This window comes from Hemiscyllium ocellatum, chromosome 1 (genome assembly GCF_020745735.1).
Source record: "Hemiscyllium ocellatum isolate sHemOce1 chromosome 1, sHemOce1.pat.X.cur, whole genome shotgun sequence".
NCBI lineage: Eukaryota > Metazoa > Chordata > Chondrichthyes > Orectolobiformes > Hemiscylliidae > Hemiscyllium > Hemiscyllium ocellatum.
Window position 1 is genome coordinate 148259630 of NC_083401.1, and position 25283 is coordinate 148284912.

Sequence of the window (25283 nt, forward strand, 5' to 3'; positions counted from 1 at the left end):
CAATGCAGAGGGTGCCTCACTTTTGGATTGTTGACTGCTCTCAACTTAATGTGCAAAAACCGATAGTCAGAAAGTTTCAGGGAACGCAAGTCTGACAATGATCCATGCCACTGTTGAACTCATCCCAACAGTGCCCTTTTCCTGCACTGGATGCAAGGTGCAACTTTCAACCCCATGGCTACTAACCTCTCTTGCAATTTCTGTCCAGGCTTCCTTGGTCAGGCAGGCGGATTCTCTGGTGCTGGCAGTGGGAAAGTGTGTCTCCTGCTGTTCCTCGACAGCTTGGAGAAGAACCTTCAGGGAGGCATCGCTGAATCATGAGGCCACACGTTTTCTGAGACTGTTCGCCAGAGGAAGGCTGAAATCAGGCTGATGCTTCTCGGGTTTGTATCAGCTGCTGCCGCACTGATGCTGCTGGCTTGGAGGCCCAGTGTGCATGTCTGAGTGCTGCTTAAAAACATCGCTTGGACCCTGATTCCATCAGTTGATGGTGGGTTCGGTGACTTCCTAGTTGCCCTGCTTCATAATTGGCCTGGCTCCATCTTGTGCACATTTTATCAGCTGGCTGTGGTATAATTGCAGTCAGCTAGTCATTCCTACCATATGTGGGGGCTTTGTGGAGTGCACCATCAGTCCATATGCCAAAAAAGTAAATTCCGTTGACTGTTTGACCAGTGAAATAAGTCTCATCATTGATGCTATCTTGACAACTAAAAGGTCTAAGACTGAGCATCGCACTGGGCAGAATTCAGGTCTTAGGCCTTTCCAGGTGTCTGGCACATTACTGCTGCTCAATATATGCAGTGAACATTTAAAAATAGGTTTTCAGATTTTCTTCTTTGCTCATTAGCTGATAAAATTTGTACTTGGCGATAATTGTCAAATTACCATCAAAGAGTTTTGGATGACGGGCTGATTAGTTTTCCAATTTACTCCACTATCCAGGAACATTAAGATGACTTGTACTATCCCTCCACTACTTCCTGGCACAATCAGAGATTGAAACTGGAGTTTTCATCTGGTCTACATAGTTCAGTGTAATAGACATCAACTATTTAGGGATATTTCCATAAGCTTTCTGATCTGTGAAATATTAGAACTGGCTTTTCACGAGCTCTTCACCGATTTCATAAAATTGCTGCAATACATGGTCTCTGTCGAAACCATCTTCAGTAGTTTTATGAAAATCTCATGCACAGCCTTGTTATGTTTGCCATTTATTGAATAATTTTAGTTAACTTTCAATAATTTTGTTATGTTTGCAGCAATATTTATGTTACATTTATAAACTTTTTATTCAGTTGGGCAGCAATGCAATACTGCACAATGCATTCCTTTCATGATACGCTGGTAACCTCACTCACCCTACTGGAAGTGAATAAAGAGAAAATTGCAACTCAATTAATATTTGTTCTAGAACTTCACTTCTGCTGTTCTCACCAATAATTATCATAAGGTGTTCTAGTTTTCAGCATACTATCTGTTAACCCCTATCTATTTGATTTTCAAATGGATTGCTATGTGAATTCCCTATCTCCAACACAGATGAGATAAAACATACACAATTATATTTAAATGATATTCCTGGAAAGGAGCCTCCCTTATGGGACAGAGGAGTTCTGTCCAGGAACCTCTCAGCCAGCAAGGGAAGCAGTCGTCTTTTTGTAGCAGCAAGTGTGCCTTGTTTTGTAATTTAAATATCCAGCAGCATCACCAACCACTTTGATGTTTGACAGTTACTGTGAAAGGATTAGTGTGTAAATGAGTGGCGTTTTGGTGTTTGGGTGCCTGATGGGTTAGGGGGATATCAGGTTAGTTGATGAATGTAAGGAAGTGGAGTGGCGAGATGCGGTGTTGGGAGTGGGGACTATCAAGTCTAGCAGGGAGGGGAAAGGGGAGTCAGATCCAGTGGGGTGAGCATTGGGGAAGAAGTGGAATTGTGTCAGGGAGGTCAAGAGATATTTGGAGGGTATCACATCAGGCCCAGCAGTTTGGTGGGAGAATGTGTTAAGTTGGGGAATGGATGGAGGGTGTTGGGTCCAGCAGAGGGACTTGGGCATCAGACTGGAGTGAGGAAGGGTGTTGGGCTGAAGGTTGAGGGTTAGGCAATGGTTATGTGAGAAGTCAATTTCAGTGGAGTAGGGGCTGGAAGGGGTTGTCAGGTCTGACAGTTCAGGTGGGATCCAGTGGAGTTAGATGAATGGTTTGGGGTTCAGGTCTGGAAGGGTGCTGTTGAGTTGGAGCTGTCAGGGTAGGAGTGAATTTGGTTTTAAGGATATGTCAGGTCAGGGAGATAGTGGCAGGTTGGTGAGGTGGTAGGGGTGGGCGGGGGAAGAATTTTGGTTGTGGTAGTATTGAAGGCAGTGGCCAGGTGGTGACAGGACAAGAGGGAAGGGTCAAGTCGAACAGTGTCAGACCTGGGTGGGGGCAATAATGTTGGGGATGGTATTGGTACAGTTGGAGTGCTCAGTGGTGAGTTCAAGGTTGCAGTTAATTACTCAGGGGCTAAAAGTATGTTTGTAATCTATTCCTGTGTAATTGTTAAACTTAAATGTGTCAAAACCCTTAAAATTTGTCGACCTTGAGGGTTTTTCAGAGGGTTCCAATTACAAGGGAATTGCTCATTGGAATTTTCAATATCTCGGGCAGTGTCCTCGGAATATGCTGTACCAGGATTTTCATATGGCTTCAATGCACTTGTCTACATTGTAACAACTATAGCCCCCCCCCATCAAAATTTCTGAGTCACCATTCCCTATCTTTCTGCTCCCCAATCAACAAAATCATTTTCTGTTGTTGCTCTCTTTTAACAAGATTTTGTCTTTTGCAAGTGCTTCATCTCCTCCCATCTATAGAATTGCACTCTGCATTGTGCCTGATAGAACCTCATTTCCCTGAGCTTTTACTCCTGTCAACTTGACGGGGTCTTATACACCCATGAGTGTGATTGTGATTGATCTTAAGCTTTCATTAAAATTCACAAACTACTGACAACTCTTGGTTAAATTAGATTCCCTACAGTGTGGAAACAGACCTTTCGGCCCAACAAGTCCACACCGACACTCCAAAGAGTAACCCACCCTAGACCAATTTCTCTCTGACTAATGCCTTATCACTATGGGCAATTTAGCATGGCCAATTCACCTAACCTGTACATCTTTTGGATTGTGGGAGGAAACCGGAGACCTGGAGGAAACCCATGCAGACACAGGGAAAATGTGCACACTCCATACAGACAGTCACCCCAAGGCTGGAATCGAACCTGGGTCCCTGACGCTGTGAAGCAGCAGTGCTAACCACTGAGCCACTGGGCAGGGTAACTCTTCTGAAAGCACCTAATTGACTTGGACTGTGTAATGCAAAGAGCGGGCTTTAGACAAGTCAGATCAGTTCGCTCGCTGAAAACATTGTGATGAAAGATCACTGGACCTGCAACATTGACTGCACTTTCTTTCCACAGATGATGCCAGATCTGTTTCTTCAATATTTTCTGTTATTGCGGTATATTTCAATTGATCAGTTGAAGTATTAAACATTGGTAGGTTGGTAGGGTTATTGTATTATTCATAAAGAGTTAGAAACTGATTATAATGCAGATGTATGTTCAGGATGCTTTATTCACTAATGCATTCCTGGATTTCCTGATGAAGGGCTTTTACCTGAAACATTAATTTTCCTGTTGCTTGGATGTTGTCTGACCTGTGCTTTTCCAGCACCACTCTAATCTTGACACTCATATCCAGCATCTGCAGTCCTCACTTTCTCCTATTTATTGATGCAGTACAGTCAGATGCCAAGCAACAGCAGATCTGCATGTCAACCACTTGGACAACTGAGCGAAATTCACCTGTTGAAGCATTTGAGTATAAAAGGTGTGATTACTATATTCAAACTTCTGGGAAGAAGAAGATATATGGAAGCAATAAGTTTCAAAGTTACTGTTTGTCATGTTCCTGCACTGGAAACCATTGAGCTAACTGTGGGCGGCATGGTGGCTCAATTGTTAATGCTGCTGCCTCACAGCGCCAGAGACCTGGGTTCAATTCCAGCCTTGGGCGACTGTGTGGACTTTGCACATTCTCCCCGTGTCTGCATGGGTTTGCTCCGGGTTCTCCGGTTTTCTCGCATAATCCAGAGATGTGCAGGTCAGGTGGACTGGCCATGCTAAACTGTTCAGGCATGTGTAGGTGCATGAATCAGGAGTAAATGGAGAATAATAGGGTATGGGCATAAGTTTGGATGGGATGCTCTTCGGAGGGTCGGTGTGGATTTGTTGGGTCGGGGGGTCTGTTTCCACCATGTAGGGAATCTAATCTAATCTAATTTTGTTGAAGAATCAGGTATCCCGCCTGCCAGTGAAATGCATGCGCTGCCTCTTTGCAGGAAGGTCAGTTGGACCATGAGTCCATCAGGCAATGCCGAGACAACTGCCAGGCAATCCCTGAAATCAAGACCCCAGGGTGGAAGTATCACCTACTGAGAACTGCCAGCCAAGCAGACATTGTCACCTCTTGTGCTGAACAACATCTCAGGAGTGGCAGTAGCTACTGCAGTACAATTCTTACTGGAGTCACGAGATTATGGGGAGGCCAAAGAGGAAACTCTCAACAGATCATCACCCGTCCTTTCCACCCATCCACATAGCACTCTCTCCCCATTCTCTGTGAGACACTTAAGTTATCATTCATGAAATTTAATAAGGCACAATCTTCTCAGATAGAGCCAAAACCAACTGGACCAGGGAAGGAAAAGAACCTGTCACTGAGGAACCAAACCACAGCTTAACTACAGTGCTCTATTTTTGCTGCTTGGCAGGTGTAAATGAGAGCAATCTGCTGCTGCATCCACAATATAACATCTTTCTCAGCCCCCAGACGTCCCATTCAGTGGACAGCAAAAAGGTTTCTGGCCTCCATTGTCCAAGTTTCTATTCCAGAGAAAAGGAAACATAAACAAAACTTTAGAAATATTAAGATCTAAATGCATGCAAATTGTAGAGGTGACTATCGCATCCCTGTCCCTAATAGGTTAGGAGCTTTTCTCCAGAAGAGCAAGCTGTTTTTTTTGTATTTGCTCTATCTATTTCAGCTGGCCTGAATTTTCATTCTCAAATCAGAAAAATCTCTGACTCCATAAACCCAACTTTGGAGAAGATGTTCTAATTTTCTTTCTTGGGTAGGGGTGAGATGGAGGGGATATTAGATGGAATCCAGTCTGTCACCCACAAAAACATTCAGTGATGGCTATGAGAAAAGCCAGCTTTGATGATATGGGATTTCAAACCAACTTTTTAAAAAACCTAAAAATAAATCTCACCCAGCTTACTCTTTTCACATTTCCTCATCCCCACATTCACTTATATGTCTTATCCATGCAAGCTCATACCACTCCCTTGCCCCATCTACTAGCCATAGACTCTCATATCATCCATGCTAACCCTACCTCTTTAGCCAGCTGTATGGCCTATCATGTCCTCTCTATCGAACATTTGCCTCTCTACCCAATTCCATGAGCACTTTATCCTCTGTGCTAATTTTCTGCCAACAAATATCCTCACTCTCTGTCATGTGCCTGTATACCCTGTATGCCAACAAACTTTGATCTGACAATCAAAGCAGGCACTCTAATCTTGACTGCACACTCTGGGATGCCCATTGTAGAAAGAAATGCCCTTGTGGGAGGTGTCCTCCCTTTTATCTCCAAAGTCAAAGCATTTCGACCTACTGGCCTCCCCCACTGCCTCTGAATTCTTCCTGCCAACCTCAGAATTGAGGCTAAGCAGGAAGCAACCCTCAAGTGACCAATAATTGTCAGTTTAAACACTTCAGTTAGTGCAATGCCACATAGACTAGCTGAGCCTTGCCTGGCCAATGTAAAATTGTGGACAGGACTTGGAGAGATGAGAAGGCACTTCAGGAGTTTTATAGGCCCCCATCTGCAAACCCATAGGCAGTGGATTATAAAATTCTTCTCTATATCTTTAAGGTGATAAGCTCAAGAGTTCTGCCTTGTAAAATATTAATCAAATGTGCAATCAACATAATATTTACCAACTCAGGAGCAGTTACATTTGTTCTGGGAGATGCCAGCACAATGATGTAATTGGACTGGTTATCCAGAGCCCCAGGCTGCTATCTCGGCCAGACTCCACAAAACTTCTTTAAGCAGGCAGCCCAGACCATAACTTTGCTATTTGTTTAGCTACGTGTATAGTGGATATTCCTGGTGTAAATTAGCAGGGTCGACTGTCAAGTTTTAAACAAGCAAAATTTAATTATAAAATTATGGAATGAAACACAAAGAACAGCAAATAGAATACCCGATAACTTATCCTGTCCAAATCGACTTAATGATCCTGTTCTGAAAAGACACACATCCCTTAGCACAAACAGTAAAACTTGGCACAGGCAACTTAAGTTTGCAAGGAGAGAGAGAAGTCAGCACATTCCCTGCTGCAGCTGAACCAAAAAAAACCCCTAGATGCCAGGACTGGCCATTTCCCTTTCATTATACAAGTTATTTCTAAAACATGAAAGCTTTTGGTCTGAGGTATCAACTATTTAGGAGTAAACAAAAAGGGCCCCACTAAACCATTCATCTCTGCACCATCTCAACTGTTTTGGAGCCTGGACCATTTTATGACCCCTCTGAAAAATGTCAAGGGCATAGTAACTTTGAGAAAAAGGACCAACTTTGTGACAAGTGACATGAGTCTGTGTCCCACCAATGGCAACTGGTGGAAATTGAATTAAATATGATTTTGGAGTTTTCTGTTGAGAAAAGCTAGTCCATTTTCAATTGGTGTAAAAGAACATCTTGTTCACTATTTGCATCCTTCTCCTCTGGCCTACATGCAAATCCAGACCCACTCCTGGGTGGTTGATTCTTATCTGTTCTCTGGACAGTTGGAGGTGGGTGATAACCAAGCTAGTGATTGCCATACCCCATGAAAGAATAAAGAAGAAAATATTGAGTGGCAAGTAAGTGGAGAGAACACATTCGATAGTCAAACATTTTTCGCAAAGCTATTGTTCACAAATCAACAGGCAGCAAAATTCAGACCAATCAAATTGTAAAATAATTTCAAGCAGCTCTTTTATGAAACTATGTTCTTTTTAGATTAATGACGAAGCACAGCTGAAAATGTAATTTGTGACATGAACTTATTTTAAGGATATTCAAATGACAAATTTTAAACATAAACCCATCTATTATGATTTCCAAAATCTCTGTAAAAACATTCCTATGCACATGGCTTGTGACCAGATTGCAAGTTATTTCCCAGTACTTGTGATAACTTTCCTGCTGGTATTTCTCAAACTTTTACAATCTTCACCTGCAACATGTTACAATTTTACACTCAGTATAATCATATTCCTGACAAAATCTCATTAACCATCACAGCAAGAAATAAACTATTGGCGTCCATGTGGCTGCACTTCATTGATTTAATGCCAATTTTTCATAATACTAAAAAAAAGAATGAATGTTTGTGAAGCTACATTTGAATAAAATCAAGCTTACAGGCCATATTGAGCTTATTAGCAAACCACAGCTGCTGTACAAGCAGTTGCTGTGAAGGATTATTCATCCTATGAATAGGAGCAAGAGTCCTGCTTTGTTGGTCTTCTTGGTCATGACAGGTAGTTATTAATGGAATTTGTGTGAAATTGGTTGAGACTAGACTGAATAAATAATGGCGTACCTTTCACCTTATCATTTTGTTTGAAATTAACACAGGAGAAAAAGGTCTAATGTGAACAGATACCAGCTACTTTGTGTCTCCAGTTAATTTTCTGTTAATTTTATGCAGTTTGATGGCATTAACACAGGATCCATTTATGTTCCTATAAATCGGAACAATGTGAAACCAGGTTGTTGGACTGGGACATGCATTTTTGTGATGTGTATCTCTTATAAATACATGTGTCTAAAGCTGTGCAAAGATTAGCTCCAATTCTGTCCATTATTTTCTGGATGTTTTCTTCACTCGCCTGCTTTCTGGAGTAAAGCACCTCAGAGCTCCTAGCTTCATATTCCTTCTGAAAGTTGGCACAGCAGTATTGCAGTTTTAACTTTATGCCTTCAAATTATATTTTAAAAATCTTAAAACGAATTGTAATAGCATGAGAGACAGCATAGAACAATTGTATTTCTAATGCAATCATGTCCACTTACTCCAAGTCCATTAATATTGACAGCTATTTATTAGAAAGAAAAGAAATGTTCCAGCTCCTTCTCTGTACACTGAGATACATTTTTCCATGTGTTCATGTCAACATAAACATGGACATGTTTAATTTTTAAAAAAACTTTCAAACCCTTAATAGTTTTTTTTAAGCCTTTAACAGTATGATGCACTTCAATCACCACTACTGTTGGCAAGTCCTTCTTTGTCTGCACATGATGAATCTGCCAGAGATTCATCACTCTGTCTTGTGGTCTTTCTGCCTTTGGTCATTCTCTGAAAGTAATAGTTACAAAGGCACTTGTAAGCTGTGATTTCAGACAAACAAAAAACATTTTGTATCTACCACATTCTGGCAAGAGACTGAAATTAAGATGCCAAGTCAAGATCCTGAGTACTGGCCACCTTTACATTTATTAAGAACCACGTTTGTGTCAAAAAAACAAAGCCCTGAATAATTGGTTTCCAAGCTATTGAAACTGAATGTGAGGTGTACCAGGACCTAGTTAGTTCATGTTGACAAAATTGCAATGATCCCTAATATAATTAACATAACTAGGTGCAACTGAATTCATAACACAAGAGCACTATCTGCTTTTGTCCCCAATCCATAATACTGTTTCATTATCCATCCCAACCTACACCTTGGGCTCTAAGCTCCTGACAAAAACATAGTAAGATAACATGTAAAAAGATGAAGTGCTGAGGAAGCCAAGCAAGTCTGACATCATCTGTGGAAAGAGAAGCAGAGTAAACATTGAGTCCAATATGACTGCTCTTCAAAATCTGTCCTTTTGAAATTGATAAACTGAGTTAAATACAAAAATGAAATATTAATTAATGCCATTATATTTTCCAGAGATTTTAGAATCTCATTGAATTACTTAATAATTGTCACCATGAATATTGCCATTATGGAATATTGACCTAGCTGATGTTCACAAGAACTACCATTCATTTGACTAGGGATCTAAACTACCCAAAGTACCATGTGCTGGAGATCTTTGAGGCTCCCAGTATTTCAGACACATATGGCTCAGACATGGAAACATTCCCTTGTTCTGTAGATTGAGTTATTGAAAAAAAATGTTTGGCATTTGTTCTAGTGATGGAATTGATGAGATACAGCAGGCAGGATGTCAGCGGTATTTTAGGTTTATATCATGCTTTTTCATAGGTCAAAGACTAGTACAACATTTGGTTCAGTCTTTGATCACTTGCTGGTCTGTCATTCACCTATCTCAGGTTAACTTCTGTTCAGAAACAGCATTTTGAAGTCACTTACAGCACTTTTACTACAAGCATGCCTGCTCCAAAGTCAGTGGCAGTGGAGGTGGCCATGGTCAGAAAAAGCACCCTCTGCATTCATCAGAACTTTTAAATTATGCTCCAACTGTGCTGAAATGATACTCCACAAATCCAGAAATTTGAGAACGTATATTTCTTATCATTAGTTTAGCAATTAGAATTTAGAAGCTTTACTCAATTTTCCATGTTGACGCTAACAGTATTGTGTTACAGTGGGTGATTGGCGAAGCAGAGGGTTTTGGAGTGAAGACGGTTTTGAAGAAGGACATGTTTATTTGAACCAAGATGGCAGAAAGGTGAGGAATTAAACTAGATGAACATAAAAAGTTATGTGACAGTATTTGAAGATGAAAGGAATATTCTTTCTTGGAGTCCTTCCTTTATTATTTAATTAACATAACTTAATGAATAATATGAGCATTTTCTCATAACAGAACTTGGCTGTCACATTAGCACTTCAATATTATTTAATTGCTGGTAATGCATTTTTTTTTAAAAGTGTGTGGTCATGAAAGGAGCTATATAAATGCATTACATAGTATTATTATTTATTACAGATCTTCTGATCCAAGGGCCTTGAAATTGGATTGAGTTTTAGTAACAACATTTGATATCTTAATTTGAAACTGTTCACTCTGCCATTTTAGTGAAGGATCCAAGTACTTTAAATAAAGGTTGACATCATTGATAGGATAACGGAAAGAGCAATTTCAAACCAGCAATTCATGTTCAAGCCATGGCATTACTTCAGAGTCTGGCTTATCTGGAGATAGCGAGATTTTTTGCTGAGGTTTCATTAGTGCTTACAATCATAGTAATTTCTGCAATTTGAAGGTATTTGCTTCTGAAAGGAGTATTGAAGTATAAGATCTTTATTTAAACACACATAACCGCCACTGTTAAGGTTAACATTTTTTTTGCAATTATCATCTCTGAGAAGTTTTCCATGACTAATACCAGCAATGTGCATGTCTGGTTTCTTGGACATGTATAGATATGATGTTATGTCTTACCAAGCTAATCAGAATTAACAGGCTTACCATCATCAGAAGAAGTGACATAATTAAGTTTTCCCTGCTTAAAATGGATGATGTAGATACAAATGGTCATCAGTTTAGCTCATTCACTCACATGTAGTCATGCCTCACCACACTAAAAGTTCTTTACAAATTGAATTTGTTTCAGAATGTTCCTTCTTTTAGCATCTTTCCTGAAGTTATTAAGATATATCCCTTTACTCATTAAGGCATCCAAGTCTACCTTTAAATGACCATGCAAAAAAAAAAGACCTGAAACAAAAAACAGTGTTGCAGAGACAAAGCAGGTCTGGCAGCATCTGACAGAGAAAACAGAATTAATGTTTGGAATTTGGTGATGGACTCTGTCTGTTTTTATTTCATATTTCCAGCATCTGCAGTTCTTTCTGTTTATTTATGAGAAACAACCTAATCCTTTCAGTCAGGAGAAGCATGCTATAGCAATGTGAAAATCCAGATTTTAGAGGTGCAATTGAACAATGCTGTGAAATTTTCAGCAACTTTTGTGTTCAAGGCTGCGCAGTTAAATGCCGAAATCCCAAAGACACTGTTAATGATTCTGCTGTTTCCCTGTGGTGCCCATCATTGAAGTATTCACAGACCACAGTCAATTAGAAATCCTGAACTGAAGAGAGCTTCCCTTTTTCTTCAGAATATTAAAATACAAAATGCCCTACGTTTATTAATGAGGTATAATTTGGAATACAATGTCTAAATGTGCTAAAGTCAAAGAATAAGAAGCTGCCAGAAGGACATGAAACACAAGGCAGGCAGGGAAGGGATACTGTGCATGTGTATTGCTGTCCAACCAGTATTCAGTTTTGAGAGTGTTGGTTTCTCTGGGGAGTACAGCCAGAGCCAGGTCCTTGGCATCACCCACTGTAAGGAAGAAATTGGAATGGAAGACCAATACTTGTAGAGAATTTGAAAGTTAGTGGGGACAGTCTAGAATCGGGGGCTACGCTGTCTGGAAGTGGGCTAGTCCATTTAGGACTGAGCAGAGAAAATATTTTTTCACTCAAAGGGTAGTGAACATGTGGAATTCTCTAACTCAAAAGGCTGTGGAGGCCAAAGCACTGAAAGAGAGAGACACATTTTTAGATTTTAAAGGCAGTAAAGACTATTGGGAGAATGTAGGAATATGGCATTAAGATTAGAGGAATGGCATATCAGGCTCGAATGTCCAAATAGTCTACTGCTCCTGTTATTGTGTTTCGTTGGCCCCAGATATGATTCCAAGATTTTTCTGTTGCCTTCCTGGTGCCAGGGTCAAGGATGTCACAGTGTGGCTACAAAGCATTTTTCAGAGACAGAATGAATAGACGGAGGCTTAGATTTGCAGTGGCACCACAGTCATATGCAGAAAGAAGAATGAGGCCCTCAAGGTAGAGATTAGGGAACTAGGAGAGATTTGTAAAGTAGGACCTTTATGGTAATAATGTTCACATTTTTCATGGTAACACGTGCTAGTGAGTACAGAGGTGGGAAGAGAAAGCTGATAAATATGTGGCTGGAGAGATTGTGCAAGAAGGGGACGCTTTGACTCTTGAGGCATTGAAGGGGATGGCGTAGGCTGGTTCCAAATTGCACTTCAATTTGGGGGCAAAATTCTCACAGAGGGGCTTAGCTGCAACTGGGCAAAGTGCTTGAAAAATCTGTGACCTAATGATGCTTGAGCTGCTCAGTGTTTCAGCTCCTTTTAGGTTTTTATTTTAAGTGAACCATGGCATATGGGTGTGAAAGAGTAGTACTTGTCGTGCTGCATTGGTCAGTGCTGTGAAGTGACAGGCGTGGATTGAACATGAGGCATATGATAGTAATGTCGCTTTTTTTAATTCAGTTGTGGGAAGTGGGCACCACTGGCTGGCCAGCATTTATTGTCTGTCCCTGATTGCCCTTGAGAAGGTAGTGGTGATCTGCATTCTTGTACTGCTGCAGTCCATGTGCTGTATGTACCACAATGCATTAGGGAAGGTGTTCCAGGTTTATGGACCAGTGACAGTGAAGGAATGGTATATATTCCCAAGTCAGGATGGTGAGGGTCTTAGAAGGGAGCTTGTAAATAGTGTTGTTCCTAAGTTTCTGCTCCCCTTGTCCTTCTAGATGTAAGTGCTGTTGAAGGATCTTTGGTGAACTTCTGCAGTCCATCTTGTAGATGGTATAACCTGCTGGTAGTGGAGGAATTGGCTGTTTGTGACTGATGTCAATCAATTGAATTTCACAACTAATCTTGCAGGAACTGGTTTGGGTGAAGTTCACAACACAGAATCAGATAAGTTAATTGTTGTTTTAAGTCAGTCCAAGAGAAAGGCTGTGTTAGTGAGTACAGTGGGTTCTTTCTTGATTATATGTTTTTGGAGATAAGTCTCTTGATTAAACTTAAAATATAAGCCATAGCTCTTAATTTAACCTGGTGCAGTGTTTTTTAGAGGAATAGGCGGTGTTATTTTCTGGGTCTGTAGATTGTGAAGGAGCAAAAATGGCCTTTGCAGTGATATGTACTTCTTGTCAGATGTGGGAGTTTAAAGAGAGTTTAAGAGCTACTGTGGATTATACCTGTCATAAATGCTTTTGGATGCGAATCTTATCAGATCGAGTGGATCAGTTGGAGAGACAGATAGAAGCGATGCGGAATTTGCAACAGCAACAGTATGTGATGGATGGCAGTTATAGGAATGGGGGAAAGTCTCAGATATAGTCAAATAGATGGGTTAACTCCAGGAAGGGTAAGAGAGGTCAGCACCTGGGGCAGGAGTCTTTTGTGGATATACCCATTTCAAATAGGTATGCTGTTTTGGAAAATGTAGGGGGTTATGGATTCTCTGGGGAACGTAGCATGAACAGCCAAGTTTCTGGTATTAAGACTGGCTCTAATGCAACGAGGGGTACGTCAGCTTCCAAGAAATCAATTGTGTTAGAAGATTCTTTAGTTCAAGGTACAGACAGATGTTTCTGTGGCCAGCAGAGAAAAAGCAGAATAGTGTGTTGTTTCCCTGGTACCAGGGTCAACGGTGTCTCAGAGAGGATGCAGAATGTTCTCACGGGGGAGAGGGGCCAGCAGGAGGTCATTGTCCACATTGGAACCAACGATATAGGAAGATAAAAGGCTGAGATTCTGAAGGGAGATTACAGAGAATTAGGTAGAAATTGAAAAAGGAGGTCCTCAAGGGTAGTAATATCTGGATTATTCCCAGTGCTACGAGCTAGTGAGGGCAGGAATAGGAGGATAGAGCAGATGAATGCATGGCTGAGGAGCTGGTGTATGGGAAAAGGATTCACATTTTTAGATATTGGAATCACTTTTGGGGTAGAAGTGACCTGTACAAGAAGGACGGATTGCACCTAAATTGGAAGGGGACTAATATACTGGCAGGGAAATTTGCTAGAACTGCTTGGGAGGATTTAAACTAGTAAGGTTGGGGTGGGGTGGAGAACCCAGGGAGATAATGAGGAAAGAGATCGATCTGAGACGGGTACAGTTGATAACAGAAGTGAATCAAACAGTCAGGGCAGGCAGGGACAAGGTAGCACTAATAAATTAAGCTGCATTTATTTCAATGCAAGGGGCCTAACCGGAAAGGCAGATGAACTCAGGGCATGGTTAGGAACATGGGACTGGATATCATAGCAATTACAGAAATGTGGCTCAGGGATGGGCAGGACTGGCAGCTTAATGTTCCAGGATACAAATGCTGCAGGAAGGATAGACAAGGAGGCAAGAGAGGAGGGGGAGTGGCATTTTTGATAAGGCATTACAGTTGTGCTGAGGGAGGATATTCCTGGAAGTTATTTGAGTGGAACTGAGAAATAAGAAAGGGATGATCACCTTATTGGGATTGTATTATAGACCCCCTAATAGTCAGAGGGAAATTGAGAAATAAACTTGTAAGGAGAGCTCAGCTATCTGTAAGAATAATAGGGTAGTTATGGTCAGGGATTTTAACTTTCCAAACATCGACTGGGACTGCCTTAGTGCTAAAGGTTTAGATGGAGAGGAATTTCTTAAGTGTGTACAAGACAATTTTCTGATTCAGTATGTGGATGTACCTACTAGAGAAGGTGTAAAACTTGACCTACTCTTGGGAAATAAGGCAGGGCAGGTGACTGAGGAGCAACCATAATTCTATTCGTTTTTAAAATCATGATGGAAAAGATGGACCAGATCTGAAACTTGAAGTTCTAAATTGGAGGAAGGCCAATTTTGACAGTATTAGGCAAGGACTTTTGAAAGCTGATTGGAGGCACATGTTTGCAGGTACACGGATGGCTGGAAAATGGGAAGCCTTCAGAAATGGTAGGTATAGGGAAGGCTGGATGACTAAAGAAATTGGAAGTTTGGTTAAGAAAAAGAAGGAAGCATATGTCTGGTATAGACAGGATAGATCGAGTGAATCCTTAGAAGAGTATAAAGAGGTAGGAATATACTTAAGAGGGAAAACAGGAGGGCAAAAAGGGGACATGAGATAGCTTTGGCAAATACAGTTAAGGAGAATCCAAAGGGTTTTTACAAATACATTAAGGACAAAAGGGTAACTAGGGAGAGAATAGGGTCCCTCAAAGATCAGCAAGGCGGCTTTTGTGTGGAGCCACAGAAAATGGGGTGATATTAAATTAGTATTTTGCATCAGTATTTACTGTGGAAAAGGATATGGAAGATATAGACTGTAGGGAAATAGATGGTGACATCTTGCAAAATGTCCAGATTATAAAGGAGAAAGTGCTGGATGTCTTTTGAAACGGTTAAAGGTGGATAAATCCACAGGACCTGATCAGGTGTACCCGAGAACTCTGTGGGAAGCTAGAGAAGTGATTGCTGGGTCTCTTGCTGAGATATTTCTATCATCGATAGTCACAGGAGAGGTGCCAGAAGATTGGAGTGTGGCAAACATGGTGCCACTGTTTAAGAAGGGCGGTAAAGAAAGCGAGGAAAGTATAGACCGGTGAGCCTGACCTCAGTGGTGGGCAAGTTGTTGGAGGGAATCCTGAGGGACAGGTTGTAATGTATTTTGAAAGGCAAGGACTGATTAGGGATAGTCAACTTGGCTTTGTGTGTGGGAAATCATGTCTCACAAACTTAATTGAGTTTTTTGAAGAAATAACAAAGAAGATTGATGAGGGCAGATGTGATCTATATGGACTTCAGTAAGGCGTTCGACAAGGTTCCCCATAAGAGACTGATTAGCAAGATTAGATGTCGTAGAATACAGGGAGAAATAGCCTTTTGGATACAGAACTGGCTCAAAGGTAGAAGACAGAGGGTGGTGGTGGAGGGTTGTTTTTCAGACTGGAGGCCTATGACCAGTGGAGTGCCACAAGAATCGGTGCTGGGTCTTCTACTTTTTGTCATTTACATAAATGATTTGGATGCAAGCATAAGAGGTACAGTTAGTAAGTTTGCAAATGACACCAAAATTGGAGGTGTAGTGGACAGCGAAGAGGGTTACCTCAGCTTACAACAGGATCTGGACCAGATGGGCCTATGGGCTGAGAAGTGGCAGATGGAGTTTAATTCAGATAAATGCGAGGTGCAGCATTTTGGGAAAGCAAATCTTAGCAGGACTTATACACTTAATGGTAAGGTCCTCGGGAGTGTTGCTGAACAAAGAGAACTTGGAGTGCAAGTTCATAGCTCCTTGAAAGTGGAGCCGCAGGCAGATAGGATAATGAAGAAAGCATTTGGCATGCTTTCCTTTATTGGTCAGAGTATTGAGTACAGAAGTTGGGAGGTCATGTTGCGGCTGTGTAGGACTGTGGTTAGGCCACTGTTGGAATATTGCGTGCAATTCTGGTCTCCTTCCTATCGGAAAAATGTTGTGAAACTTGAAAGGGTTCATAAAAGATTTACAAAGATGTTTCCAGGGTTGGAGGATTTGAGCTATAGGGAGAGGCTGAACAGGCAGGGGATGTTTTCCCTGGAGCTTCGGAGGCTGGGGGTGACCTTGTAGAGGTTTACAAAATTATGAGGAGCATGGTTAGGATAAATAGACAAAGTCTTTTCCCTGGGATTGGGGAGTCCAGAAGTAGAGGGCATTGGTTTAGGGTGAGAGGGGAAAGATATAAAAGAGACTTAAGGGGCATCTTTTTCGTGCAGAGGGTGGTACATGTATGGAATAAACTGCCAGAGGATGTGATCGAGGCTGGTACAATTGCAACATTTAAGAGGCATTTGGATGGTTATATGAATAGGAAGGGTTTGGAGGGATATGGGCAGGTGGGACTAGATTGGTTTGGGATATCTGATTGGCGTGGACAGGCTGGACCGAAGGGTCTGTTTCCATGCTGTACATCTCTATGACTCTAAGTGGACTACTTTTTCCTGGATGGTGTCAAGCTTCTTGAGTGTTTTTGGAGCTGCATGCATCCAGGCAAGTGGGAAGTATTTCGTCACATTCCTGACTTGTACCTTAGAGACGGTGAACAGGATCTGGGGAGTCAGGAGTTGAGTTACTTGCTGCAGTATTCCTAGCGAACATCTCGTTGTTGATGAAGCAGCTGAAGATGGTTGGACTTAGGACTCTGCAGAGATGTTCTGGAGCTGAGATGACTGACCTCCTATGGCTCTAATCAGCAGAGTATTTTTCACCATTTCCATTGATCCTAATTTTGTTGGGCTTCTTGGTGCCATACTCCCTCAAATGCAGACTTGATGTCAAGGGCTATCACTTTCACCTCACTCATCTGGAATTCAGCTACTTTAATCATTTTTGAACCAAGGCTGCAATGAGATCAGGAGTTGAGTGGCCCTGGCAAAACACAAACTGGGGTTAATGAGCAGGTTATTGTTGAGCCACTTGGCACCCAATATTTGTGTGTGACAGTCCTCGCCAGTGACAGCCATCCATGTTAACTCCCATTCATAGGAGCATGAAGCTTTGGATAGATGGTTGTTCACACCCTGGCCAAGTGGTTCTAGAGCCAGGTTTTCTTGAGTCAACTATGGCCTTGATCTTTGCAGTCACCACTGTCCAGGCTGCCTTCATCATTCAAGATGGCCTCTTGTTGCCATCCATAGGAAAAATAACTTGCCCTTCTTCTTGGACAGCTTTCAGGAGAACCTCTAGGGAGAAATTGCTAAAATGTGATACCACTTTATACCTGTTTCTGACATCTTCAGGGATGAGTGGGATTCATGATCAGGGGTTAAGTGGCTGGGTGCCTTTAATTTATGGCACCCAGAACATCTGCCATCCACTACAATTTATCACTTTACCTGTTCTCAAATATTCAATGAGCTGTGAAGAACATAATTTTGCAGAATAACCCAGATCTCCTGGTTTAGTGACTGCTTTCCCCTTAGTCTAACAAAAACAAAATTCCTCTCAGTCTTGAAAATAATAGAATGCTGGAGAACCTCAGCAGATCTAGTTTCATCTGTGGAGAAAGAAATAAAGTTAACATTTTGAGTCTGGTGCGACTTCATCAGTCTGAAGCTCAGTGTAAGTAGGATAAAATGGTATGAGTAAACTTAGAAGGTTTTTCTTCCAAAGATATAGTTTATTTATAAAATTCAAAGTTGATACCATGTAAAGTTCAATACAGGCGCTGTCATGCCTCAGTAAAGTTACAGTTATAAACTATTCTTTGTGTCATTCCAACAATAGTCATTCCATGTAAAGAATATGACCAAAGGGAGTTTGCACAGTTCTCAGCCCATCTGTACGCTATAACAGGAAGACCTTAACAACCTTCTCCCATTGATCTTCCATGGCAGCTGCCACCAAGCTTTAGTGCACCCCTAAGCGCATATTACTGGACCCTGGAATTTACCAGTCTGCAGTACTCAGTTGTCAGTAGTTCTCAGCACTGGAAGACCAATGGATTTTTCTGGCAGAATGAAAAGCATCTTTGACCAAGTTAATCATCCTCTAGCACCAACTGTTGTTTATTTTGATGAGTGTCTCCAGGGGTACCTCATAAAGTACAGTATAGTGTGTTACAAAGTTGTTTGGGATAACCTTGACAAGAAAACTCTGCACCTCTTTACAGACTGGTTTTGCAAAGGCACATTCCAGAAGGAGGTGAGCAATAATCTCTTTCCCACTGAACCATCTCATGGACATCATGGGGAGGGGGTGAGACTCTGGGCATGCAGGACAGATCTGACAGGAAGTCAGGCTATGTCATGGTGGTGGTTTGACTGTTACAAAAATGAGGTAAAAACAATGACTGCAGATGCTGGAAACCAGATTCTGGATCAGTGGTGCTGGAAGAGCACAGCAGTTCAGGCAGCATCCAACGAGCAGCGAAATCGACGTTTCTGGCAAAAGCCCTTCATCATGTTATAAAAATGAAGCAATATGCCATATGACTTTAACAGTTTGCTCAGGAATCCATCTAACAGGATCCACCATTTTGTTTCCCCCGAAACTTGAAGACATTACTCGGATTCATCAATGATCTTCTCTCCATTATAAGGTTAGAAGTGCTGATGTTCATGGATGATTGCACATCTAGGGCCATGAACAACTCTTCCGATACTGAAGCAGTCCACATCCATATGTAGGAAATTCTGGACAATATCAGGTTCAAGATGATAATGGCAAGTAATGGTTGAGCCAACAAGTGACAAGAGTGACCATCTCCATCTAGAGAGAATTTAGCCACCAATCCTTGATGTTCAATGGCATTATCGTCACTGAAAGCACTACTATCAAAGTCTTGAGTACTACCATTGATCAGAAATTGTACTGAACAAGCCATTTATCAATGCTGCAAAAGTAGATCAGAGGCTGGGAGTTCAGCCGCAGAAACCCAGAGGCTGTTCACCCATCTAAAGGCACACATGGGACCAGCAGCACCTGCAAGTTACTCTCCAAGTGACACACCATCCTAAGTTGGAGCTTTATCACCAGTCTTTCACTGTTGGGTCAAATTTCTGGAGCTCCTTTCCTAACATTCCTGACACATCAAGTATGGCAGCAGTTCATGATTGTTCCTCATCACTGTTTTCTCCAGGGCATTTAATAATAGACAATAAGTGCTGACTTATCCAATGATGCCCACCTTCCAAGAGTGAATTTAAAAAAAGACTGGTTGATGCATATGTGGTTGTCACAAGTGACAGGTCACAGACCCAAAAATGGCCCAGATATTCCATAAGACTATGACATAGGAGTGGAAGTAAGACCATTTGGCCCAACGAGTCCACTCCGCCATTTAATCATGGCTGATGGGCATTTCAACTCCACTTACCCGCACTCTCCCCATAGCCCTTAATTCCTTGTGAGATCAAGAATTTATCAATTTCTGCCTTGAAGACATCTAATGTCCCAGCCTCCACTGCGCTTCGTGACAATGAATTCCACAGGCCCACCACTCTCTGGCTGAAGAAATGTTTCCTCATTTCTGTTCTAAATTGACCCTCTCTAATTCTAAGGCTGTGCCCAAGGGTCCTAGTCTCCCTCTAAGCCATGCATTATCTTGTAAGTTTCTATTAGATCTCCCCTCAACCTCCTAAATTCCAATGAATACAATCCCAGGATCCTCAATCATTCATCAAATGTTAGGCCTACCATTCGAGAGATCATCCATGTGTATCTCTGCTGGACACGCTCCTTCTGAGGTGTGGGGCCCAAAACTGGACACAGTATTCTAAATAGGGCCTAACTGGAACTTTATAAAGTCTCAGAAGCACATCGCTGCTTTTCTATTCCAACTCTCTTGAGATAAATGACAATGTTACATTTGCTTTCTTTAATCACAGACTCAACCAGCAAGTCAACCTTTAGAGAATCCCGGACTAGCACTCCCAGATCCCTTTGTATTTTGACTTTATGAATTTTCTCACTGTTTAGAAAATAGTCCATGCCTGTATTCATTTTTTCCAAAGTGCAAGACCTCGCATTTGCTCACATTGAATTTCATCAGTCATTTTCTGGCCCACTCTCCTAAAATATCTAAATCTTTCTGCAGCCTCCCCTCTTCCTCAGTACTACCTGCCTGTCCACCTAACTTCATATCATTGGCAAACTTCACCAGAATGCTCCCAGTCCCTTCATCCAGATCATTAATGTATTAAGTGAACAGCTGCGGCCCCAACACTGAACCCTGTGGGACATCATTTGTCAACATCTGCCATTCAGAAAAGAACCTTTTATCCCAACTGTCCGCCTTCTGTCAGACCACCAATCCTCAATCCATGCAAGTAGCTCACCTCGAATACCATGGGGCCTCACCTTACTCAGCAGTCTCTTGTGAGGCACCTTATCAAAGGCCTCTTGGAAGCCCAGATAGACAACATCCACTGGGTTTCCCTGGTCTAACCTACTTGTTACCTCTTCAAAGAATTCTAACAGGTTTGTCAGGCACAACCTCCCCTTACTAAATCCATGCTGATTTGTTCTAATCCGACCCCACACTTCCAAGAATTTAGAAATCTCATCCTTAATGATGGATTCTAGAATTTTACCTACAACCAAGGTTAGGCTAATCAGCCTATAATTTTCCATCTTTTGTCTTGATCCTTTCTTGAACAAGGGGGTTACAACAGCAATTTTCCAATCATCTGGGACTTTCCCTGATTTTTGAAAGATCACAACCAATGCCTCTGCTATTTCCTCAGCCACCTCTCTCAGAACTCTAGGATGTAGCCAATCGGAGCCAGGAGATTTATCAATTTTTACACCTTTTAGCTTTTCTAGCACTTTCTCTTTTGTAATGGCTACCATATTCAACTCTGCCCCTTGACTCTCCTTAATTATTGAGATATTACTCATGTCTTCCACTGTGAAGACTGACACAAAGTACTTATTAAGTTCTCCTGCTATTTCCTTATCTCCCATCACTAGCCTTCCTGCATCAATTTGGAGCAGCCCAGTTTTACTTTTGCTTCTCGTTTGTTTCTTATGTAATGAAAGAAACGTTTCCTGTCATTTCTAATATTACTGGCTAGCTTACCTTCATATTTGATACTCTCCTTCCTTATTTCTCTCTTTATTATCCTCTGTTTTTGTCGTCTTCCCAATCTTCTGATTTGCCAGTGCTCTTGGCCACTTTATAGGCTGTCTCTTTTTCTCTGATACATGTCCTGACTTCCTTTGTCAGCCATGGCTGTGTAATTACGATCTAACACCCCCCCCCCCCCCCCAACAATCTTTCTTTTCTTTGGGATGAACCTCTGTACTGTATCCTCAATTACACCCAGAAACTCCTGCCATTGTTGCTCTACTGTCTTCCCTGCAAGACTCTGCTACCAGTCGATTTCCATCAGTTCCTCTCTCATGCCCCTATAATTACCTTTATTCAACTGTAACACCATTACATCCGATTTTGCCTTTTCTCTTTCAAACTGCAAACTGAACTCTACCATGCTATGATCACTGTCTTCGAAGTGTTCCCTTACTTTAATATCTTTTATAAAGTCTGGCTCATTACATATCATTAAGTCCAGAATAGACTGCTGCCTTGTAAGCTCCATCACAAGCTGTTCCAAAAAGCCACTCCATGAATTCCCTTTCTTTGGATCCACCAGCAACATAATTCACCCAGTCCATTTGCGTATTGAAGTCCCCCATGATCACCGTGACCTTGCCTTTTCGACATGCCCTATGTAATTCCTGATGCATCTTACAGCCCTGGTCCTGACTGCTGCTGGGAGGTCTGTACATAACTCCCATGATGGTTTTTTTTGCCTTTGTGCTTCCTCAACTCCATCCATGTAGACTCCACATCATCTGACCCTATGTCATTCAGTGCCATAGATTTAATTTCATTCTTAACTAACAAGGCAACCCCATCCCCTCTGCCTACCTCCCTGTCTTTTCGATAAGTTGTAAATCCTTGGATGTTTAACTGCCAGATGTTTGGATAGTCATTGGAGCAGCTCAGGCTTGAGTTGCATGTTGAGACCCTGACCCCACAGACTCCAAGGAAATTGTCTGGAAAATTGAAAATTCTGAAGGACAATTCCCTTGTGAGTGGAAAGCCCTTGGGGTGGCACAGTGGCTCAGTGGTTATCGCTGCTGCCTCATATCGCCAGGGACCTGGGTTTGATTTCAGCCTCGGGTGGCTGTCTGTGTGCAGTTTACACATTCTCCCCGTGTCTGCATGGATTCCCTCCAGGTGCTCTGGTTTCTTCCCACAATCCGAAGATGTACACGTTAGGTGAACTGGCTGTGCTAAATTGCCCATAGTGTTCAGGGATGTGTAGGTTAGGTATATTAGTTAGGGGTAAATATAGGGTAGGAGAATGGGTCTAGTTGGGTTATTCCTTGGAGGGTCAGTGTGGACCTGTTGGGCTGAAGGGCCTGTTTCCACACTGTAGGGATTAAATTCTAATGTCAGAGAGTTCAAAGCATCTAGCTTCAATTAATTTAATAGATACCCAGGGAATGGTTAGACAATTTATTACTGAGTCTAATTCCTATTTGCTGTTAAGCTGAATCTCCAATTTATCACCCCTAGCCCCCGGCCAAACAACACTTTCCTGCAAGACCATCCAGGACCCCTGACCAGACCCATTCCGCCAACCCAATATGCTTCCACTCTCCCTTCTCCCTGTTGCTAGCTCAAAGCTCTGTCAACCCTGTTGCCCCATCCTGTCCACCCACTCTAACATTCCAATCCACCCCATCCCTCACTCACAGACCCCAGTACCCTCTTTTAGCTGCTAGCCTGAAACCCACAACCCTTAACCCATGTGCCAGTTACCCTGACCATTGTCTTGATACGTCCCCAAATCCCCTGTCCCCATCGCTGCCCTCTACCCCAGTTTCTCTGCAGCGTATTAACACACACGACTGCAGTTATGACTGATAATCATAACTGGATTGTTGAGAGAGTAAATGCAAAGGGCTTGTCTCTGACAAGTAAGAAGAACCATCACGTCCCATTGGTCTGCCATCACCAATTTTCCCTTGAAGCTGCAGGGCCACTGGCAAGCTCCATGGATGTCGATAGGCTTCCACTGAATTTCAGAGAGCCTTGGAATGTTGGTCACCACATTAATAGGCAGCACTGTGGCACAGTGGTTAGCACTGCTGTCTCACAGTGCCTGAGACCCGGGTTCAATTCCCGACTCAGGCGACTGACTGTATGGAGTTTGCACGTTCTCCCTTTGTCTGCGTGGGTTTCCTCCGGGTGCTCCGGTTTCCTCCCACAGTCCAAAGATGCGCGGGTCAGGTGAATTGGCTATGCTAAATTGTCCGTAGTGTTAGGTAAGGGGTAAGGGTAGGGGTATGGGTGGATTGCGCTTCGGCGGGTCGGTGTGGACTTGTTGGGCTGAAGGGCCTGTTTCCACACTGTAAGTAATCTAATCAATACCAATGAACTGCTCTCAACTGGTAAGGCTTTGGTTCTCCACAGTCCATCCACTTCAATAGGTGCTTGGTGCTGAGAACGTCTGTTCAGGAAATGGATGAAATCTCACACATTTGGCAACCAAATAAAACCAACAAAAAGGAAAGATACCAGATTTCAGGAGTGACAGATTACTGGCAGATGGTTGATAATGTGTGTAAGACTTGGACCTTGATGAGGCTGAACATCGACATTGCTTCCCTATATGCGAGCAGACTCACTGAGAGTAGAACACTGAAAGAAAAGCATCACATTTTATTTGGCTGTGGAAAAGTTCAGAGAGAAGATCGGGAATTTGACACCAGCTGGATCTTGTCATCAGATGAGACTCTGAACAGCATTTTAACACATGCGGTCTCAGAACCACAAAGTATTGTGCATTTTATAAACTTGCAATTTCAAAATATGTTTTTCTTTGCAAGAGGACAGATGATAGCCAAAATTAGCTGTGAATATAAATTAAGTGGCTGTCGAGAGAGAGAGAGAGAAAGAGACACAGCAACTGACGTAAATGGAATCCAACAGTCTTTCAATGGGGGAAAGAGCAAATTAAAACAGACTGGACTCTGATCTCAAAGATAATGAGAGATTACCCACTCGCTGCAAGTTATGTCACAAACAGTGGACATTTTATGTTTTATTCACTTTGAAGAACACTCAGGACAGTGATTAAAAGGCATTTTTCAGCTTTCCTGTAATGCACGAGTGGGGCTAAATGTTTTTTTAGATTACTTACAGTGTGGAAACAGGCCCTTCGGCCCAACAAGTCCACACCGACCCGCCGAAGCGCAACCCACCCATCACCCTACATTTACCCCTTACCTAACACTACGGACAATTTAGCATGGCCAATTCACCTGACCCGCACATCTTTGGACTGTGGGAGGAAACCGGAGCACCCGGAGGAAACCCACGCAGACACGGGGAGAACGTGCAAACTGCACACAGTCAGTCGCCTGAGGTGGGAATTGAACACAGGTCCCTGGCGCTGTGAGGCAGCAGTGCTAACCACTGTACCACCGTGCCGCCCTCGTGTTCTCGTGTACCAGCCTGAATTTAAGTATGATGTCAAGGTCTCAGTCAAAGAACTATCCTTAAGTTATCCATGTATTACAGGTAAAAGGACTGTCTAAAGTTCAGTTAGCTCCCAGCCAGAATAAAACATGATAACACAAGATCTCACTTTGACCCTGTATGCTGGAATTCGTGGTCAAAAGGAATCATAAGTTTAGAAACTCAAAATCTACAAAACTGAGGACTTTTCCCAAACAGTGGCCAGACATGAAATATACTAACTACAATAGTGTCCCCTCAACACATAGGAACCAAGAGCAGAAAATTGCTGACTGTTTCAAGCTCCATGATTGAATCTGATGTATTTATGTAGTAGCCATCATATTGATAATGTCATGTAAATTGCAAAACCTCCAGTTCAGAAACCACATTGGGATTTA

The 25283-nt window shown here is 42.2% G+C and overlaps 1 protein-coding gene across 1 annotated transcript in view; it reads left to right on the forward strand.

Annotated features, from left to right (window-relative positions):
- ablim2 (actin binding LIM protein family, member 2) overlaps positions 1-25283 on the forward strand; it is a 393205-nt gene that overhangs the window by 286905 nt on the left and 81017 nt on the right. Inside the window, exon 15 of the mRNA XM_060832673.1 lies at positions 9710-9792. Coding sequence (XP_060688656.1) covers positions 9710-9792 — 83 coding nt within the window. The remainder of the gene's footprint in view (positions 1-9709; positions 9793-25283) is intronic.